Here is a 24,104-nt window from a genome sequence, read left to right on the forward strand (position 1 = left end):
TAGGGGAATCCAAGATGGGCTGACCAGTGGGGCTCTCACCAGGTTCTGTTACCCAGAATCCTTTGCAAACCTCAAACGTTGGCCAAAAAAAAAAAAAAAAAACTTTTTCGTCACATTTTGGGGACAGAAAGTTCTGGAATCTGAGAGGAGCCACAAATTTCCTTCCATCCAGCGTTCCCCCAAGCCTCCCGATAAAAACTGTACCTCACTTGTGTGGTTAGGCTTAGCGCCCGTGACAGGAAAAGCCCCAAAACACAACGTGGAAAAATCACAATTTCCTCAAAGAAAACCGAGCTGTTTTTTGCAAAGTGCCTAGCTGTGGATTTTGGCATCTGGCTCAGCCGGCACCTATGGAAATCTAACAAACCTGTGCATTATTTTAAAACTAGACCCCTAGGGGAGGAGGAGACCTGCATTTTTGGTCCTGGTCTCAGCAGCCATACAGGGAAACCTACCAAACATTTCTGAAAACTAGACAGCCGAGGGAATCCAGGGAGGTGTGACTTGCGTGGATCCCCCAATGTTTTCTTACCCAGAATCCTCAGCAAACCTCAAATTTAGCTAAATAAAATCAATTTTGTCTCACATATCTCTATGGGATCACTGCACCGGGACAAATTGTCTACCACCCGATGTTCCCCTCAGTCTCCCGGTAAAAATGATACCTCACTTGTGTAGGTGGGCGAAGTGCCTGTGACAGGGAAGAGCCAAAAACATGTCAAAATTGAGGGGGAACCAAGTGAGTCCAAAAGGGCAGTTTGTTTTAAAAAAAAAAAAAAAACATTTTTAGGCTGACAAGTGGGACAGAATTGTTATCAGTATAGATGAGAATGCAGGGTGGTAGGAATTTTGTGGATTCCTGCAGATTCCGGACGGTTCCATCACAAAAATGTAGGAAAAATGTGTGATTTCCAGCAAAGTTGGAGGTTTGTAGGGCATTGTGGGTAAGAAAATGGTGCAGGTGAATTTGAAACACACCACCCTGGAATCACCCAGATGTTTAGTTTTCAGATGTGTCTAGGTCTTGTGGATTTTTCTACATGGCAGCGTCCCAAAGTCTAAAAAGTGCAGCCCTCACCATTCCATGTGGGGCGATTTTAAGAGTTAGCCAAGCTCTCATGGCCCAATGTAAAACCAAATCCCCAAAATAATCAAATGTCCTCTAGCTTGCCATGGGATAAGATGTTTTAGTGTGCGGGGGGAGAGCTGAAAGACTGTTATCCCCTTCATTTGGGGTGGGGGCAAAACCAGGCCCACACTGGTTGGTAGCCACCAACCCACAATTTTTTGTTCTTTTTAATTCCCTGCCATCTAGTAGACTTTCTGTCTCCGCCCTCCCTCCCAGGGTGTGGATCGGGGGTAGCTGCCCCATCTGTCCACTGGTGGGGGCATATTGGCATAATAAAAATAGGCCTACCTGCCCCCAAGGGGGGCAGAAACGGCCTAAAATAAGTTTGTCCCCCAGGGGAAAGACCGTTGCCTAAGGAGTCGCTAGCCTTGCATGAAATTGAAGCAAAAAAATAAACATCCCTGGTGTCTAGGGTTTTCTGCCTCCCCCCCACTCCCCCCCGCAGATTGGCCAAGTTACAAATGGCCCACAACAAATTTGCACCCCACAACCCCTAAGAGGAGTAACCCTTGCCTAAGGGGTAGCTCCCCACATATAAAAATAAAAACACACACAGAAAAATATATTCGTGGTGTCTAGGGGTTTCTGCCCCTCCTGGGGGCAGATCATCCTAATTATAATAGGGGCAGATCGGGCAGCAGAAATGCTCAAAAAGACAGAGGAAAGGAAGGACCTTTCCTTTGATGCCTCTCTCGCCCCCTCCACATGATCAGATGAGAAATGCTTTTGCATTTCGCCTCCCTTCCGCAGACCTCTGATGAGGTCAGCGTGCGATCGTGCGCTGATGTCATCAGACAGCACAGGGTAGAAGGGGGAAGCGACTCTCCTTCCATCCTTGCCGAGGGGAGGGGGTTGCTTGGCCCTTACAAGTTTTCCAGTCCACTTTGGAAGAAGTTGAAATTTCACAGACAAATCACTTAGCCCTCACCAATTTCTTCAGCAACACCGGTTAAAGCTTAGCCCCCAGGATTCAGTTCACAGATAACTATTGCCAGAGGAGTGGCTGTCAACAGTGCAGCAGATGCAGTGGCGCTGCAGCCCAGAGGTGTGTGGGGCCCACGGCACCACAATTATGAATGCTATTACTGGTGGAAGGGTGGCGATTTTAGCTGACTGCATAAAGGCCAATGAGATCTCTGATAAACCACTGACGGACTTGTGCCAGCTCAAACATTTGTTTCATGTTTTAGGAAAAACAATATTGGTTTAAAGAGGCAAAACATGAGCATTAACCCTGGCGAGAGAAATAAACTGACCAATTTTAATAGAGAACCCAGTCATTTGTTCAACTCGTGTTGGAACTGCGTAGTGCAGACAAAGAGCAGATCCTCCTTACTACCAAATATTATTACAATGATAACCACACTTCAGTATAACACTATAGCAACTGAGTCATATTCCTTTTATTGCACTCTATAGACTGTACCTGGTCCACGAGTAACACGTACGTTTCACTGCTGAAGTCTCTTTCCAGTATGTTCGGGAAAGTGCTCTATTGCTACCCAACCTCTACCTGCTAGTAAATCCTGTTTACAGGACTTTCATTAAAAAACAAACATAAAAACAATTGTCACTGATTGTTAATGGAGAGGCTGAGTTGACAAATCAGGATTTGTCCATATTAGGCGGCACAGAGAAAAACACACCGTGTGCAGTCTGCTCTAACTAAAGTGTTGTTAGGAAACACATTTTAATTGTTGTCCGACTTCACAGGCGTAACATATCTAGCCAACTCAGGAAACCTGTTGAGGAAGGAGGACAAAAGAAGTAGCCAGCACATTCCATAAAAAATTAGCAAAAATAATTTCTCAGCAGGCCACTGGAGGAATCACTGAAAGGATGTTAAGCAAATCATCTGGGCTGGCCGTGACTGCAGAAAATTTCTCAAACAGGATTACATTTTTAAGCCCTTCTAAATTTACTACCTTTTACCTACAAATAGAGAGAGAGATCCAGCTCACACCCCTTACCATACCTATCAACCAAGTGGAGATGATAACACTGTACAGAAGGACAGACTTCAGAGAGGTTTGCTAAAATTTCTTTGTTAAGATGAGATACAGGAAACAAAGAAGCAAAGGCGGAGCAACCTTCTATGACTTCAGGACTGCAACTGCCATCCGTTACAATATTGGAACCTTACATCAGTGCTCGCAGCTCATGAATGAGAACACAACACCTCAGGTAAGCAACGCTTATACGTACAACCACATGAATTAATACACACGATTCAACTACAGCAAAAAAAATAAAGAATCATATTAAAAATATCGAAGTCAATAACAAATATAATCCAATAGGTGGACATCGCAATCTCACTCCAGACTCACAAACATGCTTTTTGCCTGAAGCTGTGCAAATACTATGTTTAAATCCTTCGGTGCAAGTGTCGGCCAATTGGAGACACCAGCACACCCTACCCAGTGCAGGTGTCGGCAACTGGAAGACACTGGGGAAGGATCTAATGGATCCTCTAGTTACATTTTCTTTTTTTTTTTTTTTTAAAAGGGACTGAGGCGATGCAGATCACTTAAGCAATAGCCCTCAAAACACACCCACCCATGACCTCAGCATGCTGCGAGGCGTGTTGACCTCACTGTTTCCCCACTGGAGCTGGAGGAAGGAGCCGGTAAACTCTCTCTCCTCTCTGGTGGGGGAAAAAAAAAACCAAAAAAAAAACGGCCAACCCAGGTTTCAGAGAGGCCTCGTTTTAAAAAGGGAAAGCCTTCCCTTTCAAACAAGGCCTTCCTCAAACTGCTTTGTGATCGTGGACTGTGTCAATCTCACGGTCCACAGTTAGGAAACCACTAGATCACCAGGTACCTTTTTTTGGGAGAGGGGTGTTGGGGGAGGGGAGTGGCAGACCCTTGTGGTAATGTCCTGATGCCATCTCCCCCGCCAATCACACCCTCTGGTAAATATATATGAATATAGTAGAAGCAGTGAATATGAATGTTTTTTATGAAAGAAAAAAATACAAATAAAAAAGGAAATTGACAGGGGGTCAGCCCTCTTGGTTTACAGACGCCCTCCAGGTTTACAGACACCATCAGGTCTCAACATTTTTTTTTTTTTTTTTTTTTTTAAATGTCTGGTTCCCTAGGAGAAAAACTAAAAAGTAGGTGGGAAGGGGTCGACCCTTAACACATGGGTCGATCCCCCACCCTTTGGGGGGCAGTGTATATATTTAAGTGTGTGTTTTCACATACATATACTGCATATGCCACATTAAAAAAACAAGTTACATGCCTGCAGACTGTGGTTCTCCAGTATTGATATCTTCCATAGATTCACATGCTTGAATCATCCCAGTCATCGAGGTGGTTGTTCCATGGTATTTGTAACTTGTAGTAAATCCCATTCATTAGGCTGCAAATTACATGTCACACAGGACTGTTAAGCAATCCACATCCTTTTGAGCAGAACTAAAGTTCAGCCAATCGGAAAAAGACTTCTGCCTCATTTCTCCTTTCCAGTGGCACCACACCTCAGATTTCGAAGCGCGAGTGCATAAAATGCACCATATGCCAAAGTAAATAATCAATGAGGTGAGTGACTGAAAGGGGAAAAGGGGAGGTGGGAGAGTCGCATCCGAATCTATGAAAGATTAAAATGCAGCACTGTGGAGGCATTTGTGAAAGAAGAGAAAACTCTGATGGACAATTTTAGAGCTAGGGGTTATCCTGGGCGTGTATTAAGGGCAGCAAAAGAGGAGTTAAAACTTGAAGTAGGCAAGATCTTTTCACCCAGAGAATTAACATTAAAAAGTGTGAACAGGCAGTAAGATAAATTACTACCTACAACTCAGAGTCGGATAAGATTAAGAGAATGCTCAAGAAATGCTGGTATCTGGTCAAGTCTGATCCTGCTATTGGGAAGAAGATCTTGTAATATCCACTGATCACTTACCGTAAATCTAAGTCTTTGAGAGATATGCTGGTGTAGAGTAATTTAAGTATGAACACTAATCAGGAAGGATGGCTATCAGAACAGAAAGGTTTCCACAAATGTGTTAAGTGTAAAGCATACAGAGGTAGTAAAAATGTAAAAACGTTTGTATTACCAAATGGACAGAGTAAGAGACTTGATAAATTAATTACATGTAACAGTGATTTTTGTGTTTATGTCCTCATTTGCCCATGCTGTTTAATATAAGAAGCACCATCTTTCCTGTATAAAAAAAAAAAATTAAAAAAACAAAAAAAAAAACAAGCGTTCTTGAACACCTGAGGGCAAGAAAGAATTATCATCAAAATTACCCTGTAGCAAGACATTGGAAAGAAAAGCATTCCCAAAACCCAGACATGCTTTCATTTTTTGGTATTCATTAGGGTACTGCTTTCTGCTAGAGTTGGCGACAGGGAGAAGAGATTACGTATTATGGAATCAGAATACATGGTCCGTCTCAATAGCAAGACCCCTGAATGGATTTAATGTGGATGAAACGCTTCATGTACATGTAGGTTGAGTCTTAAACTATAAGTAATTAAAAAAAAAAATTCATATACATTTTTATTTTGGGTTTCCCGTAGTTATGACAAGAATATTTTGTGAGATTATAAGTGTTCCATAAGAAATTTTTAAAATAGATGTGTTCACACCTAATCATTTCGGTTTGGTGTTCTCTATGAAAATTATTGTGGCCATTTGGCCAATGAAAATTCAAAAGAGGGTATGGAAAAAGGTATTTTGATTCATCTAGTTGAAAATTCATTTTCTCTTTATTTTATACCAAAAATCTATAAAACAAATAGAAATGGGAAGAAATTTGATGAAGTGGTGAATCAATGTGTTGACATTATCATGGAATTCTTTTTGAGATGTAATATGTTTATTCCTTTTTATGATTGATTGTTAAATATGACATGATTTTAATTTTTTGTAATTTCTATTATATATAATTTTTTTAAGTTAAAGTTAGTTAAGGTTGAATACATTTTTTGTGTGTTAGAATTATGATGTATATATATTTTTCTAGGATGACTGTTACCCTTTATTTTCAATGGAGAATATATGACCACATCTAGGCACATGATATTTTTGTCTGTCATTTTATGTAATGTTTTAGGAGGCTCAGTGATTTCTTTACCAGGTCTTTCCCCCTTTAATGTCTTCTTCACAGCAGTCAACGATCGTTCATCTCCAGAGACTAGAGTTTTAAATATTTTCTTTTTCTGGAGCCATAGTAATAGTATTGCTTCTTTGTCTTTTAGGGTTTGTTTTTTGCTGAAAATGTCCTACAGCATTTACCATCTCTGGGTTTGTGATGTGGGTGCATACAATACAGGCACCCTGAGGATTTTCAGAAAAAAAGCCTCATTTTCCCACAGGTTTCACATGGGTGGAATAAACCCTTGTCTGAATCATCTGACATGCTGAAAATATGTCATGGTTAAGATACCAGCAGTAGTATTCCTCAGAGAGGAAATAAAAGTTTACTTGGAGGTCAAAAGCTGACAGTATAAAGTTCAGAGAAACTCCCTCTCCCACGACATGCGGTAGGAAATCTGAGACGTAATGTCACTGGAGAGGAGTAATAAGGCAGAAGCCTATCTCTGATTGGCTGAACTTTAGTTCTACACAAAACTATGTGGATTGCTATACAATCCTATGGGAATGTTTAATTTAAAGCCTAAGGCAATGGGATTCATTACTAGTTAGTTACAATGCAACTCCCACCTTGAGGATGGGAAGATTCAAGCATGAGAATCAATGAAAGATTTAATAACGGAGAAGTCTACTATCTGCAGAATATGCAGTAGGTGCTAGATTTATGTGGCATATGCAAGAAATATGTGTTCCAATGCAGTATAAGGGACTCCACAAAGGTGGAAAAGACATCTTTTCAGCTGCTTATTTCTGCATTTGATAGCTAAAATGATACTACTGAGGTGAAATGTTTGGTCAGACAGTATTATCATGTCTACACGTCAAAGATAATGAAGTAATAATATAAAAAAAAAAAAAATGTGCACTATGCTGCGGAATTTAGTCAACTCGGTCTCATAATTTGGTTTTATGCATAATTCCAGTGATCTAGGTGATAGTGTGAGATTTCACAAGAAGCACGCCTGTGTACAAAGTTGTAGGGGCTATTGTGTGAATGTGTGATTGGTGAGATCAAAGACCGATCTGTAGCTTCGGGAAATTATGTTTATACTGGCAATGGCTCAGCATATCCCCCCCCAACAAAGTTTTGCATAAGCCATGACAAAAGTATGTTGTGGAATTGGGTGTGCGGTAAGGTCAAAACATACTGTGTCTTTTTTGTCACTCTTTTTAGTGCCTTTGGAGAACCTGCAGATTCATCAAAAAAGTAAGTTTTTGTTCATTTATTGTTGCACATATCTCACAGACACACACCTATTGATTTAGAACAGATCTGCTTTATACGTAGGACACAGTTTTAGAAGGAAGGTGTCAGCCAGTCAGAAGGGATGGTGTCTTGGGTAGAGAACTGCTGCCTAGGCCTTAACTCGGGTAATGGAGGACAGCTCTGAGGCAATATCAGAGACTGAGACAGCAGATAGTGAGAAGGTTGATCAAGATTTCTTTTAACAGGCATACACCATTTTGACGGAGGGGCATCTGGCTGCCAACTTGACGTTACAGACTTGGAGAGTAAGCTGTAAGTTACCTGTCGCCGCTCAATCTGCACACAAGAAGGCAGCGAGTAGACAAGTTCCAGTGAAGAACCCTCCCCTACTGCTGCGTCCGAAGATCTTGAAGGGGAAATTGATCAGAGGATCAATGGACATGCTAAATAGCTCTGGATACAAGACCCTCTATGTCAAGTCTGAAGCCACAAGTGTTATTTTGGCCAGTCGTTTCTGATCTTCTTGAGGTCCCTGAGCAGGAGTGATATGGGCAGAAAGGAGTACAGGAGGCCTGAGGTCAACTCGAGACATAAAGCACCTCCGAGCACGTGCCGCCTTGGAATCTCCAGTGTGTAGAATTGCTGAATGCGTGTTCTCAGTGGAGGTGAATAGATCTAACCAAAGTTCTCCCCACTGTTGAAAGAGACCTTGTGCCACCTCTGGATGGAGACGGCATTCACATTTTCGTCTGATTTCTTACACTCTGGCATTTAGAAAGCCCACCAGATGTAGAACCACCAGGGATATGCCCTGCTATACTAGCCAGTCCAGAGGCAAAGAGCCTCCTAACAAAGGGTCCATACCTCCACTCTTCTTGTTGCAGTTTCACCCACATGACGGTGGTGGAGTCTGTGAATACCTGCACTATCTTTCCTTTGTTAGAGGAAAGAAAGGCCTTTAGACCAGGTTCCTCTCATCTCCACCTCTCCCTGATGGCCGCCCCATCCGAAGAGGGACTTATCCATCACGAATGTCAGATCTGGGCGGGGAAGGGAGAGGGATCTGCCTCTGGCCTAATCACGGTTTGTTACCCACTACTGAAAGTCCTTGTAGTTCCCTCAAAGATATGGAAAAAGTTGTAGAGATTCCCTTGATGTTGCGCCCACTGTAACTTCAGGTCCCACTGCATAGCCCTCATATTTTATTTGGCATGGCAGGATGCAGGAGTCCATGAGGCCCAGGAGCCTCAGAGTTACTCTCACTGAAAACCAGGATAAAGACTCAAACATTGGTATTATACACTATATATCCCGGACTCACCACTCGGGAGGATAAGACTGAAACTGCACCATGTCCAGAATGGCTCAGATAAAAGGGAGCGTCTGAGAGGGAGTCTGAAGTGACTTCCGCATGTTTATAATAAACCCCAGTGAATGCATAAGGTTCGCCGTAGTCTGGAGGTGGTAAAGGACAGTCGGGGCGAGAGGCCCTGCAACAAGGGGCGGTATCGAGACCAGAGCTGTGAAGGTTGGGATGGTATGAACAGCACCAGTCCAGAGCTCATCAGCTCTGAGGCCGCAGCTGCCCACACAAATCAGATAGGACTCTTTCCAACCCTGCAGGGCCTGAAGATGCTTATGTAGAGACGGACTAACCAAAAATGAAGGGTATGGCCTCAAAATTCTTTTAGTTGGGCAGGGGTCGCTCAAGCTCCCGGAAACTCTGGGAGGCACAGAGTCAGCCAACACTCCAAAGAATGAGGCCTAGAATGACGATGCTCCATTGTCACGTCCGCCAATGGATGAGGAGAAGTGAAAGAGCGCTTCGACTTCTTATTTATATTCTTGTGTCTTGACATACCTGATTGCCCCGAGGACTTTGAGTGAGACCACTTCAGGCTCCACAACCAGTCCTGGGGCCTTCCTCTCGACTACGGCCTCGACATGTGCAGAGTTGTGTGCTGGGCCACCATCAGCTTTAGGGACCACTCCCGCAAAGCCTTTGGATGCATGGCATGCACTCTGAGCACGACTTCAGGTCATGCCCCAGACACCACAAGCACATGAGGTGCAGATCAGTCATGGACATCGCCAGATGACAGGAACCGCCTTGAAACCCATCCTCCTAGATAACATCCCTCTGCACACCAGGAGTGATCTCAAAAAAGAATTTGACAAAAAGTCAAGAAAGACCAGTCAATAAGTGACTGAGGGGTACATTTCTTCAGATCAGCGCTGGTTGGCACGGAAATAAAAGAACTGATGTTGGCACACCTCGGTGGCACCTATATAAGTGCCACAATGTAATTTTCGGCACAGACAACAGACATGGAGCAGATCGACGCCACCAACCAGCACTCAAGGATACTGCTCACAAAAATCTTCTGGATCCAGTCTGAAATCTGAGATTTATACTCCGGGAAGGAATATAGTCATTAATGAGTCCTTGATCCTGTACAAAGGGTGGCTGCTGTTTGGCAGTACACTCTGAGCAAAAGAGCTCACTATGGAATCAAGTTGTACATGCTGTGTGAGAGCTCCACTGGCTGAGTACATCTTGAGTGTATACAAGGAAGGATTACACTCTAACCCTTGTAGATCACCCTCCCACAAAAGATTTATGGAAGCTTGTCCAGCCACTCCTTTACAAAGGTTTTAACATTTATGTGGGTAATTTTTATACATGTTTAGTGAGCTGTAAAACTGGTACTGTGAAATGTGGTACAGTTCATTGTCGCTGGAAAGGTTTCCCGCAGGAGCTTGTTTGTAAGAAGCTCCAGAAATCCCAGACCACTGCATTGCGTTCTGACAAACTGCTCCCAATCAAGTTCTCTGAAAGGTGTGAAATGTACATGTTCCTTGCAATTCATGATGAGAGCACTTCCCCCATCACAGTGTGGGGTGAGATTGCTGAAGTTCACAAGCTCACCTGTATACTTGATTACAACAAGTACCTGGGAGGAGTGGATAAGAATAACCAGGTATTTCAGCCATACGAGAGATGTAAAACACACTGAGTATAAGAAACTCAGTGGTTTGGAATTTAATACAATATCTGCTTGTCCACGGGACAGGATGCTTCATATATTTACCTGATCTGTTAAAATAAAAAAATAAACTTTTCCCTTTGGTGTCATGTAGTGCTGCGACACATTATGGCAAACATCTCATTATAAAAGAGCTTAGATAATAGCCTACAGGGCTACTATTACAGGAGTTCTTGAATACTAGCAATTTCCTTAATTTGCCACTGTAGGAAGTTGGCTCTGTATGTGCTATTGCAAAGTAAGGAATAGCATGCACAGAGTCCAAGGGTTCCCCTTAGAGGTAAAATAGTGGTAAAAAGAGATAATACTAATGCTCTATTTTGTGGTAGTGTGGTCGAGCAGTAGGCTTATCCAAGGAGTAGTGTTAAGCATTTGTTGTACATACACCCAGACAATAAATGAGGTACACACACTCAGACACAAATCCAGCCAATAGGTTTGGTTATAGAAAAATATATTTTCTTAGTTTATTTTAAGAACCACAGGTTCAAATCTAACATGTAATATCTTGTTTGAAAGGTATTGCAGGTAAGTACATTAGAAACTTTGAATCATTTCAATTGCATGTATACTTCTCAAGTTATTCACAAATAGCTATTTTAAAAGTGGACACAGTGCAATTTTCACAGTTCCTGGGGGAGGTAAGTTTTTGTTAGTTTTACCAGGTAAGTAAGACACTTACAGGGTTCAGTTCTTGGTCCAAGGTAGCCCACCGTTGGGGGTTCAGAGCAACCCCAAAGTTACCACACCAGCAGCTCAGGGCCGGTCAGGTGCAGAGTTCAAAGTGGTGCCCAAAACGCATAGGCTTCAATGGAGAGAAGGGGGTGCCCCGGTTCCAGTCTGCCAGCAGGTAAGTACCCGCGTCTTCGGAGGGCAGACCAGGGGGGTTTTGTAGGGCACCGGGGGGGGGACACAAGCCCACACAGAAATTTCACCCTCAGCAGCGCGGGGGCGGCCGGGTGCAGTGTTAGAACAAGCGTCGGGTTCGCAATGGAAGTCAATGAGAGATCAAGGGATCTCTTCAGCGCTGCAGGCAGGCAAGGGGGGGCTTCCTCGGGGAAACCTCCACTTGGGCAAGGGAGAGGGACTCCTGGGGGTCACTTCTGCAGTGAAAGTCCGGTCCTTCAGGTCCTGGGGGCTGCGGGTGCAGGGTCTTTTCCAGGCATCGGGACTTAGGTTTCAGAGAGTCGCGGTCAGGGGAAGCCTCGGGATTCCCTCTGCAGGCGGCGCCGTGGGGGCTCAGGGGGGACAGGTTTTGGTATTCACAGTCGTAGAGTAGTCCGGGGGTCCTCCCTGAGGTGTTGGTTCTCCACCAGCCGAGTCGGGGTCGCCTGGTGCAGTGTTGCAAGTCTCACGCCTCTTGCGGGGAGATTGCAGGGTTCTTTAAAGCTGCTCCTTTGGATAAAGTTGCAGTCTTTTTGGAGCACGTCCGCTGTCCTCGGGAGTTTCTTGTCGTCGTCGAAGCAGGGCAGTCCTCAGAGGATTCAGAGGTCGCTGGTCCCTTTGGAAGGCGTCGCTGGAGCAGAGTTCTTTGGAAGGCAGGAGACAGGCCGGTGAGTTTCTGGAGCCAAGGCAGTTGTTGTCTTCTGGTCTTCCTCTGCAGGGGTTTTCAGCTAGGCAGTCCTTCTTGTTGTTGCAGGAATCTGGTTTCTAGGTTCAGGGAGAGCCCTTAAATACTAATTTTAAGGGCGTGTTTAGGTCTGGGGGGTTAGTAGCCAATGGCTACTAGCCCTGAGGGTGGGTACACCCTCTTTGTGCCTCCTCCCAAGGGGAGGGGGTCACATCCCTAATCCTATTGGGGGAATCCTCCATCTGCAAGATGGAGGATTTCTAAAAGTTAGTCACCTCAGCTCAGGACACCTTAGGGGCTGTCCTGACTGGCCAGTGACTCCTCCTTGTTATTCTCATTATTTTCTCCGGCCTTGCCGCCAAAAGTGGGGGCCGGGGCCGGAGGGGGCGGGCAACTCCACTAGCTGGAATGTCCTGCGGTGCTGTGACAAAGGGGTGAGCCTTTGAGGCTCACCGCCAGGTGTTACAGCTCCTGCCTGGGGGAGGTGTTAGCATCTCCACCCAGTGCAGGCTTTGTTACTGGCCTCAGAGTGACAAAGGCACTCTCCCCATGGGGCCAGCAACATGTCTCTAGTGTGGCAGGCTGCTGGAACCAGTCAGCCTACACAGATAGTCGGTTAAGTTTCAGGGGGGCACCTCTAAGGTGCCCTCTGTTGTGTGTTTTACAATAAAATGTACACTGGCATCAGTGTGCATTTATTGTGCTGAGAAGTTTGATACCAAACTTCCCAGTTTTCAGTGTAGCCATTATGGTGCTGTGGAGTTCGTGTAAAACAGACTCCCAGACCATATACTCTTATGGCTACCCTGCACTTACAATGTCTAAGGTTTTGCTTAGACACTGTAGGGGCACAGTGCTCATGCACTGGTACCCTCACCTATGGTATAGTGCACCCTGCCTTAGGGCTGCAAGGCCTGCTAGAGGGGTGTCTTACCTATACTGCATAGGCAGTGAGAGGCTGGCATGGCACCCTGAGGGGAGTGCCATGTCGACTTACTCATGTTGTTCTCACTAGCACACACAAGCTGGTAAGCAGTGTCTGTGCTGGGTGAGGGGTCTCTAGGGTGGCATAATACATGCTGCAGCCCTTAGAGACCTTCCCTGGCATCAGGGCCCTTGGTACCAGAGGTACCAGTTACAAGGGACTTATCTGGGTGCCAGGGTGTGCCAATTGTGGAATCAAAAAGTACATTTTAGGTGAAAGAACACTGGTGCTGGGGCCTGGTTAGCAGGGTCCCAGCACACTTCTCAGTCAAGTCAGCATCAGTATCAGGCAAAAAGTGGGGGGTAACTGCAACAGGGAGCCATTTCTTTACAGCCACCTATCTGCAGCTCTACATACTGAGGCTGAATGGAGCAGTAAGCAATTGTTCCAGGGTTGGAATGCCTGACCCTGTGCAAGCCTACCAACTTGCATTTTTTAAGGATTTTCACCAGCTCTTCTCTAATCTTTTCCCATACTGAGAAAGGTTGGACATTTACTTACAAAAAGGGCAGAATTAGAAGTTCTTTCCAATGGGGAAAATGTGTTGGAGGGAGAGTGAACTTGTACACGCTCAACAGATTTTTGTGTGAGGAAATCTACACATGCATATTTGCTCATGCTAAAATACAGTTCACTAATGTTTTCTAAGAGCATAAAATGTCCTGGTCTACTTATGTAACTTCTTGTTAATTCATTAAAGCCCAAATTCTGCACCAATGCAAAAATATACAGTGGGTGCACTTTTGTGACGTTCTTTAAGAATTACGTCAGGCGTTAACCAAAGTCCTTCGTTTTAAAAAAAATATATTTTTTTCTCTATCCATCTATCGGCTGGCTTTACTTTGACTAATAGCATTCTGCTCTTTCACAAGGAGCATATTAGCACAAAAAGTCGTTTTGTTCAGTGCCAGGAACTACTTGGCAATGTGTGCTTTTAAAGAGCAAAATGTGTTTTGACAATGTTTGTTACAATGGTGAGGGTCTGGCAGCTCCCACAACAATTACAATTTACAAAAGCTATATCAAAACACGACACACTGACAAAATCAAAAGACTGACCACCAAAATCAGATTGGATGGCTTTGTCAAAGCTTATTTATTTTCATCTTTCCAATAATCTTGTTGAAACTGGTTACTCTGATTTTCTTATTTGAGTATATTTCGGAAATACTAGCATCCATCAACTTTAACTTCTCAACGTTAACTTAATCAATTTTACTAAATGATGCTTAATAGAAATGGTACGTAACATTTCACAGTAATTTAGCAAAACCTTTTTTCCTACTTGCATTTTTTCCTGAACGTTTTATTTTAAAAGCAAGGAATCTTCAGTCTTGCTTACAAGCTCCTGCACACATTTGCATCTAATCAGAGAGCATTCTGGGAGCATTAACGTAGCCTTATCTTGTTAAACGTTCCAAACATATTTACACAGTTTTTTTGGGTATAACCACTGTCTATTGCAGTACGAGCTTGCAACATTTATTTAGAACGCTCACCCTAATAATAAAAGTTCTATATTGCTAAACCATAATTACAAGCTTGAACAGCATTAACATATGGACACAAATATTACCTCAACTGCACAGTCCCATTCCCTGTAAACTGGAAACCAAAGGGTTTGTGCTGCAAGCGGTTGGACATACTTGTCCCAAGGACGAAATAAACATGAAAACCTGTTGTCCTTGGCTCCAAGGAATATGTCCTGGGTGTCAGGCTATAGGAATTACATACCACTGGAAACTGTTTACCCACCCATTCCAAATGGCATCATTTAATGCGTATGCTGCTTATCATGGGACTCGTGTTTTCCCTTGACTTTCAGTAGACCATCACTGAAATTCTTACTGCTACAGAAGCAGCAGCCTCCACATCATATGCTCTGGAGGATGTGGCATGGCTGCAGGATTGACACTGCTGATCGCATTCCTGCAACAGCTAAAAAGAATCAACCATGTTGTAGAGTCTGCTCTAAGCAAGGAAAGAGGCAGGAGAGTCATGTTAACTGTCCTAAGTGCCCATCTCAGTCAGCCCTGTTTTCTCCTACTTGCTTTACACTGTACCATACAGAAGTGAAGTATTGGGAAATTGACTGAGGTGCAGTTGCCATAAGGTAAACCTTTCAATGGCTATGCATGGATATCCATCTTCCATGGGCCACTACTTCACCAGGCAAACAGCTGGAGAATATGAGTTCTTCTACTTGAGGAAATCAGACTTACTTATGGCCTGCCCGACATCTTTATCCATCGTCAGAATGTGGAGGGTGTTCTGTTAGCTAATTGACAAGTGCATTATAGTCTCCACACTGTATATAATGATGGATGGAACATAAGTCGCGCCGCATCGGAGTACCCTGTGTGGCAAAATTGTAAAGTCTTGACTAGATTCTGAAGTGCTTTTTAGGGAACTTATGTATACAACACAAAAATCACCCTAATTTTCCACAAGAACCAGAATAGGGAGTAATAAGTTTAGCAAATGTCCCATTGGACTCATTCACCAACATTTCTACTTGTGCAAACTCAATTAGTAACCTGTATCATAATCTATGAATTTTAAAAACAATACAGGACACCATTTCTTGCATGATTATGATTTTCACATTTTAAGTATAAGGAGAACATACATTTCACTATGCATCAAAATTAGTGCAGATAGCGCAGTACTCAGACAGTGACTTAATATGTATACAACACAGAACAAGACAGTGAACAGATTCCAAGGTTGTATGTGATTTTACATCAAACAAACATAAGCGGAGGTCCTGTCTGTTCATATATGATATCTCCTGGTGAACCATAACATGTTTTGAAAGCAAATTAGGAGGGTATGTAGACGATTTCACCTGTAATTAGTCTTTAGGTGTTATCAGGACTGAAGTCGTCTGACTAAAGTTCCCTAGAAACAGTGTAATCTTGGGACCTTCAATAAGGGATCCTGTAAGGAATATGTGCAAGAACACTTCAAGTCAGAGTCTATAATGTATATCAGGCTGCTCAGTTAGTTGGACAGTTCCAGTGGGGTAAACAAATTATTTAAGAGAAGTTCTCCTTTGTACAGTATAGACAAAGTGGTCACAAACAGCTACAAGGGGCCAAATGTGAGGAAAATGTGTGTTGCTTACCAAAATTTGATGTTTGCAAGGGCTTTTGGATAAAAATACATGGTGAGAGTCATGCAAGTCACGCACCCCTGTAATCCTCTGCTTGTCTAGTTTACAAAAATGTTCACATCTGAATAAGTGCCAGCTCAGCTACAGTTCAAAATCTACGGATACCCACTTTGGGGAAAAAAGTCTCTGCTTTGAGTGAAAAAAAGTGATGCATCCATATTGCGTTTTGAACAGTTTCCTGTCTCAGGCACTAGGCCTACCCACACAAGCAAGTTACCATTTTAATCATGAGACTTGAGGGAATGCCAATTGGAAGGAAGTGTGTGGCTCCCCACAGATTCCAGAACTTTCCATCACAGAAATGTGAGGAAAATTTATTTTTTTTCTTCAGTCAAAGTTTAAGGCTGCAAGGCAATCTGGGTTTTAAAAAAACCTGGTGACAGCCATGCACATCACCCCACTCTGGATACCCCCTAGGTGTCTAGTTTCCAGAAATGTACAAGTTTGATGGTTTCCCTAGGTGCAGACTGAACTAAAGTCCAAAATCTACAGGTAGCCACACTAGAAAAAGTTACAGGTTATTTTCCTTGCGACACATATGACGCCTTGCGGAATTCGGAATTTTGTCCACTTTTCAGAAATCTGTAGCTGTGCTGGATCGCACATGGGTTTTCCACTGGTTTCCACCACAAACTGAAAGTAGTTTGAGAGCATATAAAATGGCCTCTTTGAAAAATGCCAAAAATGTGGTACAAAATTAGTTTTATGTTCCAGCTCTACATGTTCTTGAACAGCAGGGAAGATGGGGACTAGTACAGCAAACTGTTCGTTGATGTTATTTTTATGGAAAAAAGACTTATCTGGAGCACTTTTTTCCTATTTTTCAAAAAACAAAAAAACAAAAACAAACAAAAAAACAAAGTCTCAAAACATTGCTATATTTTGCCTATCTTCTAGGTCCTCTCCACCTGAATATACAAACCCTGGGTACTTTTAGAATCTACATAATGTTGCAAGAAGGGCACAAATTTGGCATGAATACATTATGTGGGGAAAAAGTTAAGGAACCTTAAGCGCAAACTACCACAAAAAGCCAAGAAAGGGCTCCGCATTGGGGGTGGGGTGGGGGGCTAGCAATTAAAGGGTTAATAATCAGAGCCATCTGACCACCACTTACAATATGCAATTTCACGCTTGGCATTTAATTCCTCTCAATATCAGAGCTAGGATGGATTATACCAACATTAACCTACACTTGCTCATCAACTAAACTGCTAGGCAGAACTAAATCAAAAATCACATAATGTGGGCGGATCCTTGGAGGGGTAAGGGCCGTGTGCTGAAAAGCACCTAAGAGGTATATATGCTCCTACCCCACCCCCAAACCTTCCGCTCAAGGACAAAAAAAAAAAAAGAAAACTAAGCTTGCTGAGGCTATTGCTGATGTCTCAGGGCATTTTCACACTTATTAATAGGCATCAACAGTTCAAAGCCTCTGAAAAGGAGCTGAAAACCACTGTTCTTACCCAAATCACAGTCAAGTATTGAATGACTGGGTAATTTCTAAAGGCATTTGTCATCCTGTTTGCAAATAATTTCTAAATTCATTTATTGCATTTAAATGCATCCTATTTACAAAGAATAAAAAGATGGTTAATCAGAACAAATGAGATAATGGATACAAAACAAGAACCACTGAGCTTAAACTAGCACTGAATACATTGAATATTCTCCCATCCCCAATTTCTACTGACAGGATGTGTACTCAGTCAGGATAGAATATAATAAATCAATGAATGATTCTTTTTGAAGAGAACTTGGTAATATTCTCCAACCAACTCTTTCATTATTGCAATCCTAGTCTCTCTACATAAAGACGTAAAATATCTAGTGATCCGTGTTTAAGTTTAGCGACTTTATTAGTTAGGCAAAGTCCCCTCACTGGCATAAGGAAGGAATAAAACATAAGTCTCTTGCTATCTTTTTATTTTAACTGAAACAGGGTTAAAGTTCTTAACATGAAACTGGGCCTGCTGAGCAAAATGCCTTGTTACTTACTGGTAATCTTCATTACTTCTATTCCTGCAATCATCCACAGGCGAACTACATACAATGCTCAGGTTTCGGGATGCATAGGTTATATCCAAAGAAATTAAGTCAGAGCAGTAGCTATGTCTTGAGGAAAAGGTCAATATTTTGCAGAAGGAGGACGGTGGTAAGGTGGTGAGGAACAGCAGTAGTTTTGTAAGCAGAGCAGAGGAGCACTACCTTTTGTTTTTTTGGGAAAACAAAATTGGCCAAGTACAAAATACAGTTCAGGAGCATTACCTGTTTTTGGGACACCGGAAGTTTTCTCCAGTCATCACACAAGGACTTCATTTTTCCCTAGGCAAAAAAAGCAAACATCTTGACTAAGATACCAGTTTTGTTTAACACAGAGCATTTCTTAATTTAGTCTGGATCAAATTCCAAATATTAACAAAATTACAGCCATTGAAAACCGGTGTCCCATTTCTATATTGTCAGATCATAAGTTATAATTTAATTGTTTGCCTTTCCATCAAGGGAAATGAGCAATAGTACTACATTATTGATAAACCTTGGAAATTTTGTGAAAAAGGGTAAAGAAATTTAAGGGAAAAAGAGATGGGTTCTAGACGATTTATCATTTTTGTTAAATTCCAATCAGTTTTTAATAGCAGATGGACCCAAAATAAAAGCCCACTCATAGAACAAACAAATAGGATAGGTAACACTTAACAGACTCGAAAACCAGGCACCTGCAAGAGAAGCACGAACAATACTAGACATGTCTGTTATAATATCAAGCATTAAGGTTAAATAAACAAAACATGTATATGTTTTTCTATGTTCATGGGAACAAAAGCCTTAGGCGTGTAAAACAGATAACTTACTTAAAAATAAAACTAGAACAGCTTTGTGTGCAACAAGAGACTTATTTTCCTCATCCTGCACCTGCATCAGGATTCAAGAGCCCCCCAGCCCAGCTTTCTTCCAATAAAATATGCCAAAGGCACAGAACAAGAGAAACAGTAATAAATAAATAAATACCAAAAAGAGAATGGCATGAGATCCTGACGGAGGAATGGCAAACACAAGAACGACTAGAAAAGAACCTCTAGTTCCCTTTGTTCCATACTTATGGTAAGTTGAAAATCAATGGAATGTAAGAGAAAGACAACTCTCAATTCTACTACAAGCTTTGTCAAACAGCTTCCTCAGTAAGGCTTCATTAAAACAAGAATAGGAATGAGAGCTTGTATCTAATGCATGCTGCTTACAAAAAGCATGTACAGTCGCTAAGATGCACAATACTTCCTAATTGACAAGGCATACCAAGGGCAATGAAGCTGCCTTAGCTCAGACCACATACTGTTGGATTATTTTTTAAATCATTGCCACTGAATAACACTTAAAGATGAATGAGCATCCCATCTGGCTACCCACCCATCAGTGACAAACTGATTGTCCGATTAGCAGATGTGCTTGCTTGCGCCAGAAAAAAATAAAAAATAAAAAAAGAATAAATAAATATATCAAAAAGGACCCTCAGAGCTTTGGAGGGTTGCTGAGGTTAAAATGTTAAAGATGTAAAAATCAAGTGAAGCAAAAGAGCACCTTATTGAGGTGGAAATCTGAAAGTACCTTTAGGAGGAAGAAGTGGTGAACAAGAATAACCACTTTGTGTCTAAGTTAGACATTATATAGCTTTGATGAGCCAGTGGTAATGTACTGGACGGTAAGGGTTCAAACTATGAATGAGCTTAAAAATCAAAATAACATTCAGATCTTAAACTGGATGGGATGTGTGAAATGGTGACAGTCTGCAATTTCAGGACTTTTATATACAGCCCATGCGTGGTATCTGCTTATAGGTACACTATGGAACGTGGTGAGGTAATAGTGGTGGATGGAATGGGCAAAGAGAGCTGCCGATGAAGGGCTGGGAGGTGGACGAGAATATTGTTGGCTGAGCAGCTGTGCTACCTTTCTGAAAATAAAGACCCCTATGCTGCAAGAAAATGGTTTCATCTTGAATTATTACACTGGAGTCGAGAACAAGTACCTGGTGGTGATGACTCCTAAACATCAACATTGGCTGTGAATTCATTTTGGGACCTTCCAGTGCCGATACTCAGCACCTATGATCTCATCTGAATACAAGACAGATTTCCTCAAAGTATTTAAGGGTGAGAGAGAATGTTGGAAATGATAAGTACACAGTATCAAATTAAGAAAGAATTTCTTACCTCATGTCACCAACGTTAGGAACATCCCGCATCAAGGTAAGCGAGTCCATGTTGAAGGAGCTAGAGAGGTTGAAAGCTGATGCGATCATTAAAGAGATTGAGGCTACAGGAAAACTATCCCTGGTTGCAACGGCTCGCAAGGCCAATGGGGTCACTAGCCTCTGTGTAGACCTGCCTGAACTTAACAAATAATTGTAGATCACTATCCTCTCCTTAACGTAATGGGAATGCTGTCCATGGTCAAAGGTGCAGAGTGTTTTTCTGCACTAGATTTAAGCTCTGCATGTCATCAGGAGTGTCAGGATTTGACAGCTTTTATCACTACTTTTCACACATTTAAATTTTTAAGGATGCCCTTTGACTCATCTTGGTGGGCTCAGTTTTTAAAGAGCCATGGAGAATGTGCTTAGCAGGGTGAATGGTGTGAAGATTTACCAGGATGAAGTTAAATTTTTTGGAAGGACTATAGGAGGACATAATCAGAGGGTGACAGAAGTAGTGAAGAGGTTGAAGGAAAGTGGACTGATGCAGAAAGCTAGAAAATGCTAATTAAATCGGTCTCAGTTTGAGTACCTCGGCCATAAAATCTCATCTGGAGGCATTCAACCCAAGCCCAGTTTGGTTAAGGTTATTTGTGAGATGTCCAGTGCATGTTCCAAAGAGGTGGTGAAGTATCTTGATATGTGTGACTACTATAGCAAGTTTACTTCCTAATTTTCAAATGGGCATACAGGATGTGAGGCCTGTTAATGGGTATGCGATTGAAGGGAATTCAACGCACAAGGAGGAATTTAAGGCATTGAAGGATTCCCTATAGACGGTTCAATGTCTACCAAGCTTTGAACCTGGGGACTCTACGGCGGTATTCTGGTGGAGTTGAGCACACCATCTTCTTTATATCGAGAAATCTGAAAGGTTCTGAGCTCAACTATTCAGTGAAAAAAAAGCAGGCACTAGGCTATAAAAAAACTCAGGAAATTCATTTGGGCTAGCAAATTCGATGTGAAGACAGATCACAAACTTCTTAAGAGGTGCTCATGAACAAAATAATTGACACTATTTATAGCCGGATCAGAAAATGGGTTTGTGCTCTTCAGGACTACAACTTGGTGGTGTTGTATATTCCTGGTACAAAATAATTCTAGCAGATTGTGTTTTGAGGCTTTGTGGGGATGAACAAGATGTTTCTGAAGATGCAGTGATCAGAAGAAGTAGGTGATGTTTGTAGTGTCAGAGAAATTTTTATAAAAGAGGTTGAATTGGTGTGCGAGTTTAACATGGATTTGATTCTTCAGGAGGTGATTTGGTGTTTAAAGGATGGACAATGTTACAACAAAAAGAATACGATATTGCAAAGGGATTGTGGCATTAAGGATGAGCTACATTACAAGAATAACTTGTTGAGGGGTGGAAGGTTGGTTACCTCGCAGAGTCTAAGAACACAGGCAAAGTTTGCACATGAGTCATTCAGGAATCACACAGACTAAGGAGAGACTCAGAGGTCTATATTGATGGCCTGGCATGGAGATTCAAGAGGAACGGTTGGTGAGAGATTGTGGTGAGTGTAATAGAGACAAAATAAACAGGTAAAGGAGGCAGCCATTGGTAATAAGAAATGTACCTAAATCACTGTGGCAAGATATTGCCTGGATATTGTGGTTCCCGTTAAAACTACAAGTGTGTATAAGTATATAATTGTGTCAATGGGCATGTTTTCACGTTGGCAGGTTTACTATTACTAATACGGTCGAGTCTAAAGGCGTGATGAGATTTTCGCATGAATTCTTTTTAGTAGGGAAGGTTTCCCAGATACTGATTATGGAGGTAAGCTGGTATCACAAGAGATGGAAAGGTGCCTGTCAGAGACAGGTATCAAACACAGGAGATGCTCTCCATCACCCAGAGAGTAAAGCATGGTTGAGAGATTTAACAGAGTTATAAAGGAGACCATTCAGAGTTCTTTGACAAATCATCTATGCAGGAAAACATTCGACCACCAATGCCACTTGCTTTGAGTTGTTCAGAAGGAGGAGAGTGAATTCTCTTGTGTGCGCCGTTTGGGTGAACAACAAATGTGTGGACTCTCTAGAAGAAAAGAACTCTTGAGAAACAGACAGCAAGAAGGGAAGATGAAGCTAGAAAGGTTGAGAAAAGAAAAGTGTGGTGTGATCTAAGAAATGCTGAAGTGATGTGCGGCGATGTACAGCGAAGTTGTGAAAATTAAATATCTTTGTATGGGTCATGCAATGTCAAAATACTGCTACCCTATGAAAGAGTTTCACAATGCAATAAGAAGTTGAGATCATAAAATTTGGAACCTAAATAGGGTAGTCAGGATACTTGATAGTGTATCTGACATGTGAAAGGTCTAAAAGAAAAGGAGAGGAGGAGAAAAGCAAGACTTAATTCATGTTGAAGAGAACTTCCAGATCTATCAGAGAACCAAGATATTTACCTGATTTTGTGTGATGTTTTCAACCAAAAGAAGTTCTAGAGCTATAGGAGAACCAAGACACTTATCAAGATTGTGGTGACATCTGTAAAGTCCAGATATGTTTTTTTTTTTTTTTTTGTAATAGAGTAAGGAGTCATACTTTGCTATAGTATAAGACTCACATTGTTATTGCAATTTTTTCCACGTATTCCTTTAACTTAGTATTGTTAGTTGGATTCAATCATTTTTGTTAATTGGTTAATTTGTTTTTTAAGAAACTGGAAGTGTGCGGTATCTGCGAATAGGTTCAAAATAAACATTCAGTGAGATAATAGTGATGGATGGAATAGGTGGAGGAACATATGCTGATGAAGGGCTAGAGAAGGCCAAGAACTGAGGAGTTGGACTACTTTACTTAAATAAAGACCCCTAAGCTTCGAGAGACAGTTCTATCTTGCATGATTACACCACTCTCCAATGAAAATTCATTTTTAGTTTGAAAACATAACACAACTCTACCGTTATTTTTCTTAGCATTTCGGAGGGTTTTTTGTGTGTGTGCGTTTACAAAAAAAAATTTAAAAAAATCATGATTAGATGCAGGGCATACCTAGCCATAACAATACACAACTCATCTACAAAATGTACAGTATATAACATCACAAATGATGAGATGACATCACAAATTGCATTAATAACATAACTGATGACATGCCCTAACACATTACAATTGACATTACAGAGGACATCACTTGGGATGCAGCATTATTTCTTTATATGTTCTTTAATAATGTTGTGCTGTGTTTATTTCTGTTATTTGATAGCCTGAATAATGAGGTTATCAGTGGTGTATTTAGTGGGAAAAAGACTCTTTTCATGACAAGGGTGGGAGTTATGGTTTGGTTGATCACCATAGCTGGTAAATTTAGGATTTTTCAGTTTTATTTTGAGACTCTAGTTTTACTTTTACTGTTTTTAAGGTGATGAGGTTTTAACAGACAATAATGTGAAATAAGCAAATGAACCTATAGTTCCCCTTTAAAGATTTTTCAGTGTTTGTCATTATATACCAGTTTAGGCTCTACAATCTCACCTCCTGTGGCGCAAGCCCTTTGGCCACGAGCCAAACCATCATTGGGCGACTAAACCCCACTGTACTTGATATCAGACTTTAATCTATTGCCAGCCACAAAGAGGGTCTACGGTGCTCATTGTGCATAGGTTGTACCAGGCATTT

At 41.9% G+C, this 24,104-nt stretch overlaps 1 protein-coding gene across 1 annotated transcript in view; it reads right to left on the reverse strand.

Moving 5' to 3' along the window:
* The window catches only part of TFAM (transcription factor A, mitochondrial), a 138,395-nt gene that overhangs the window by 2,731 nt on the left and 111,560 nt on the right, over positions 1 to 24,104 (reverse strand). Inside the window, exon 6 of the mRNA XM_069240971.1 lies at positions 18,491 to 18,547. Within this exon, the coding sequence (XP_069097072.1) occupies positions 18,491 to 18,547 (57 nt within the window). The remainder of the gene's footprint in view (positions 1 to 18,490; positions 18,548 to 24,104) is intronic.

Source organism: Pleurodeles waltl, chromosome 6, assembly GCF_031143425.1.
Source record: "Pleurodeles waltl isolate 20211129_DDA chromosome 6, aPleWal1.hap1.20221129, whole genome shotgun sequence".
NCBI lineage: Eukaryota > Metazoa > Chordata > Amphibia > Caudata > Salamandridae > Pleurodeles > Pleurodeles waltl.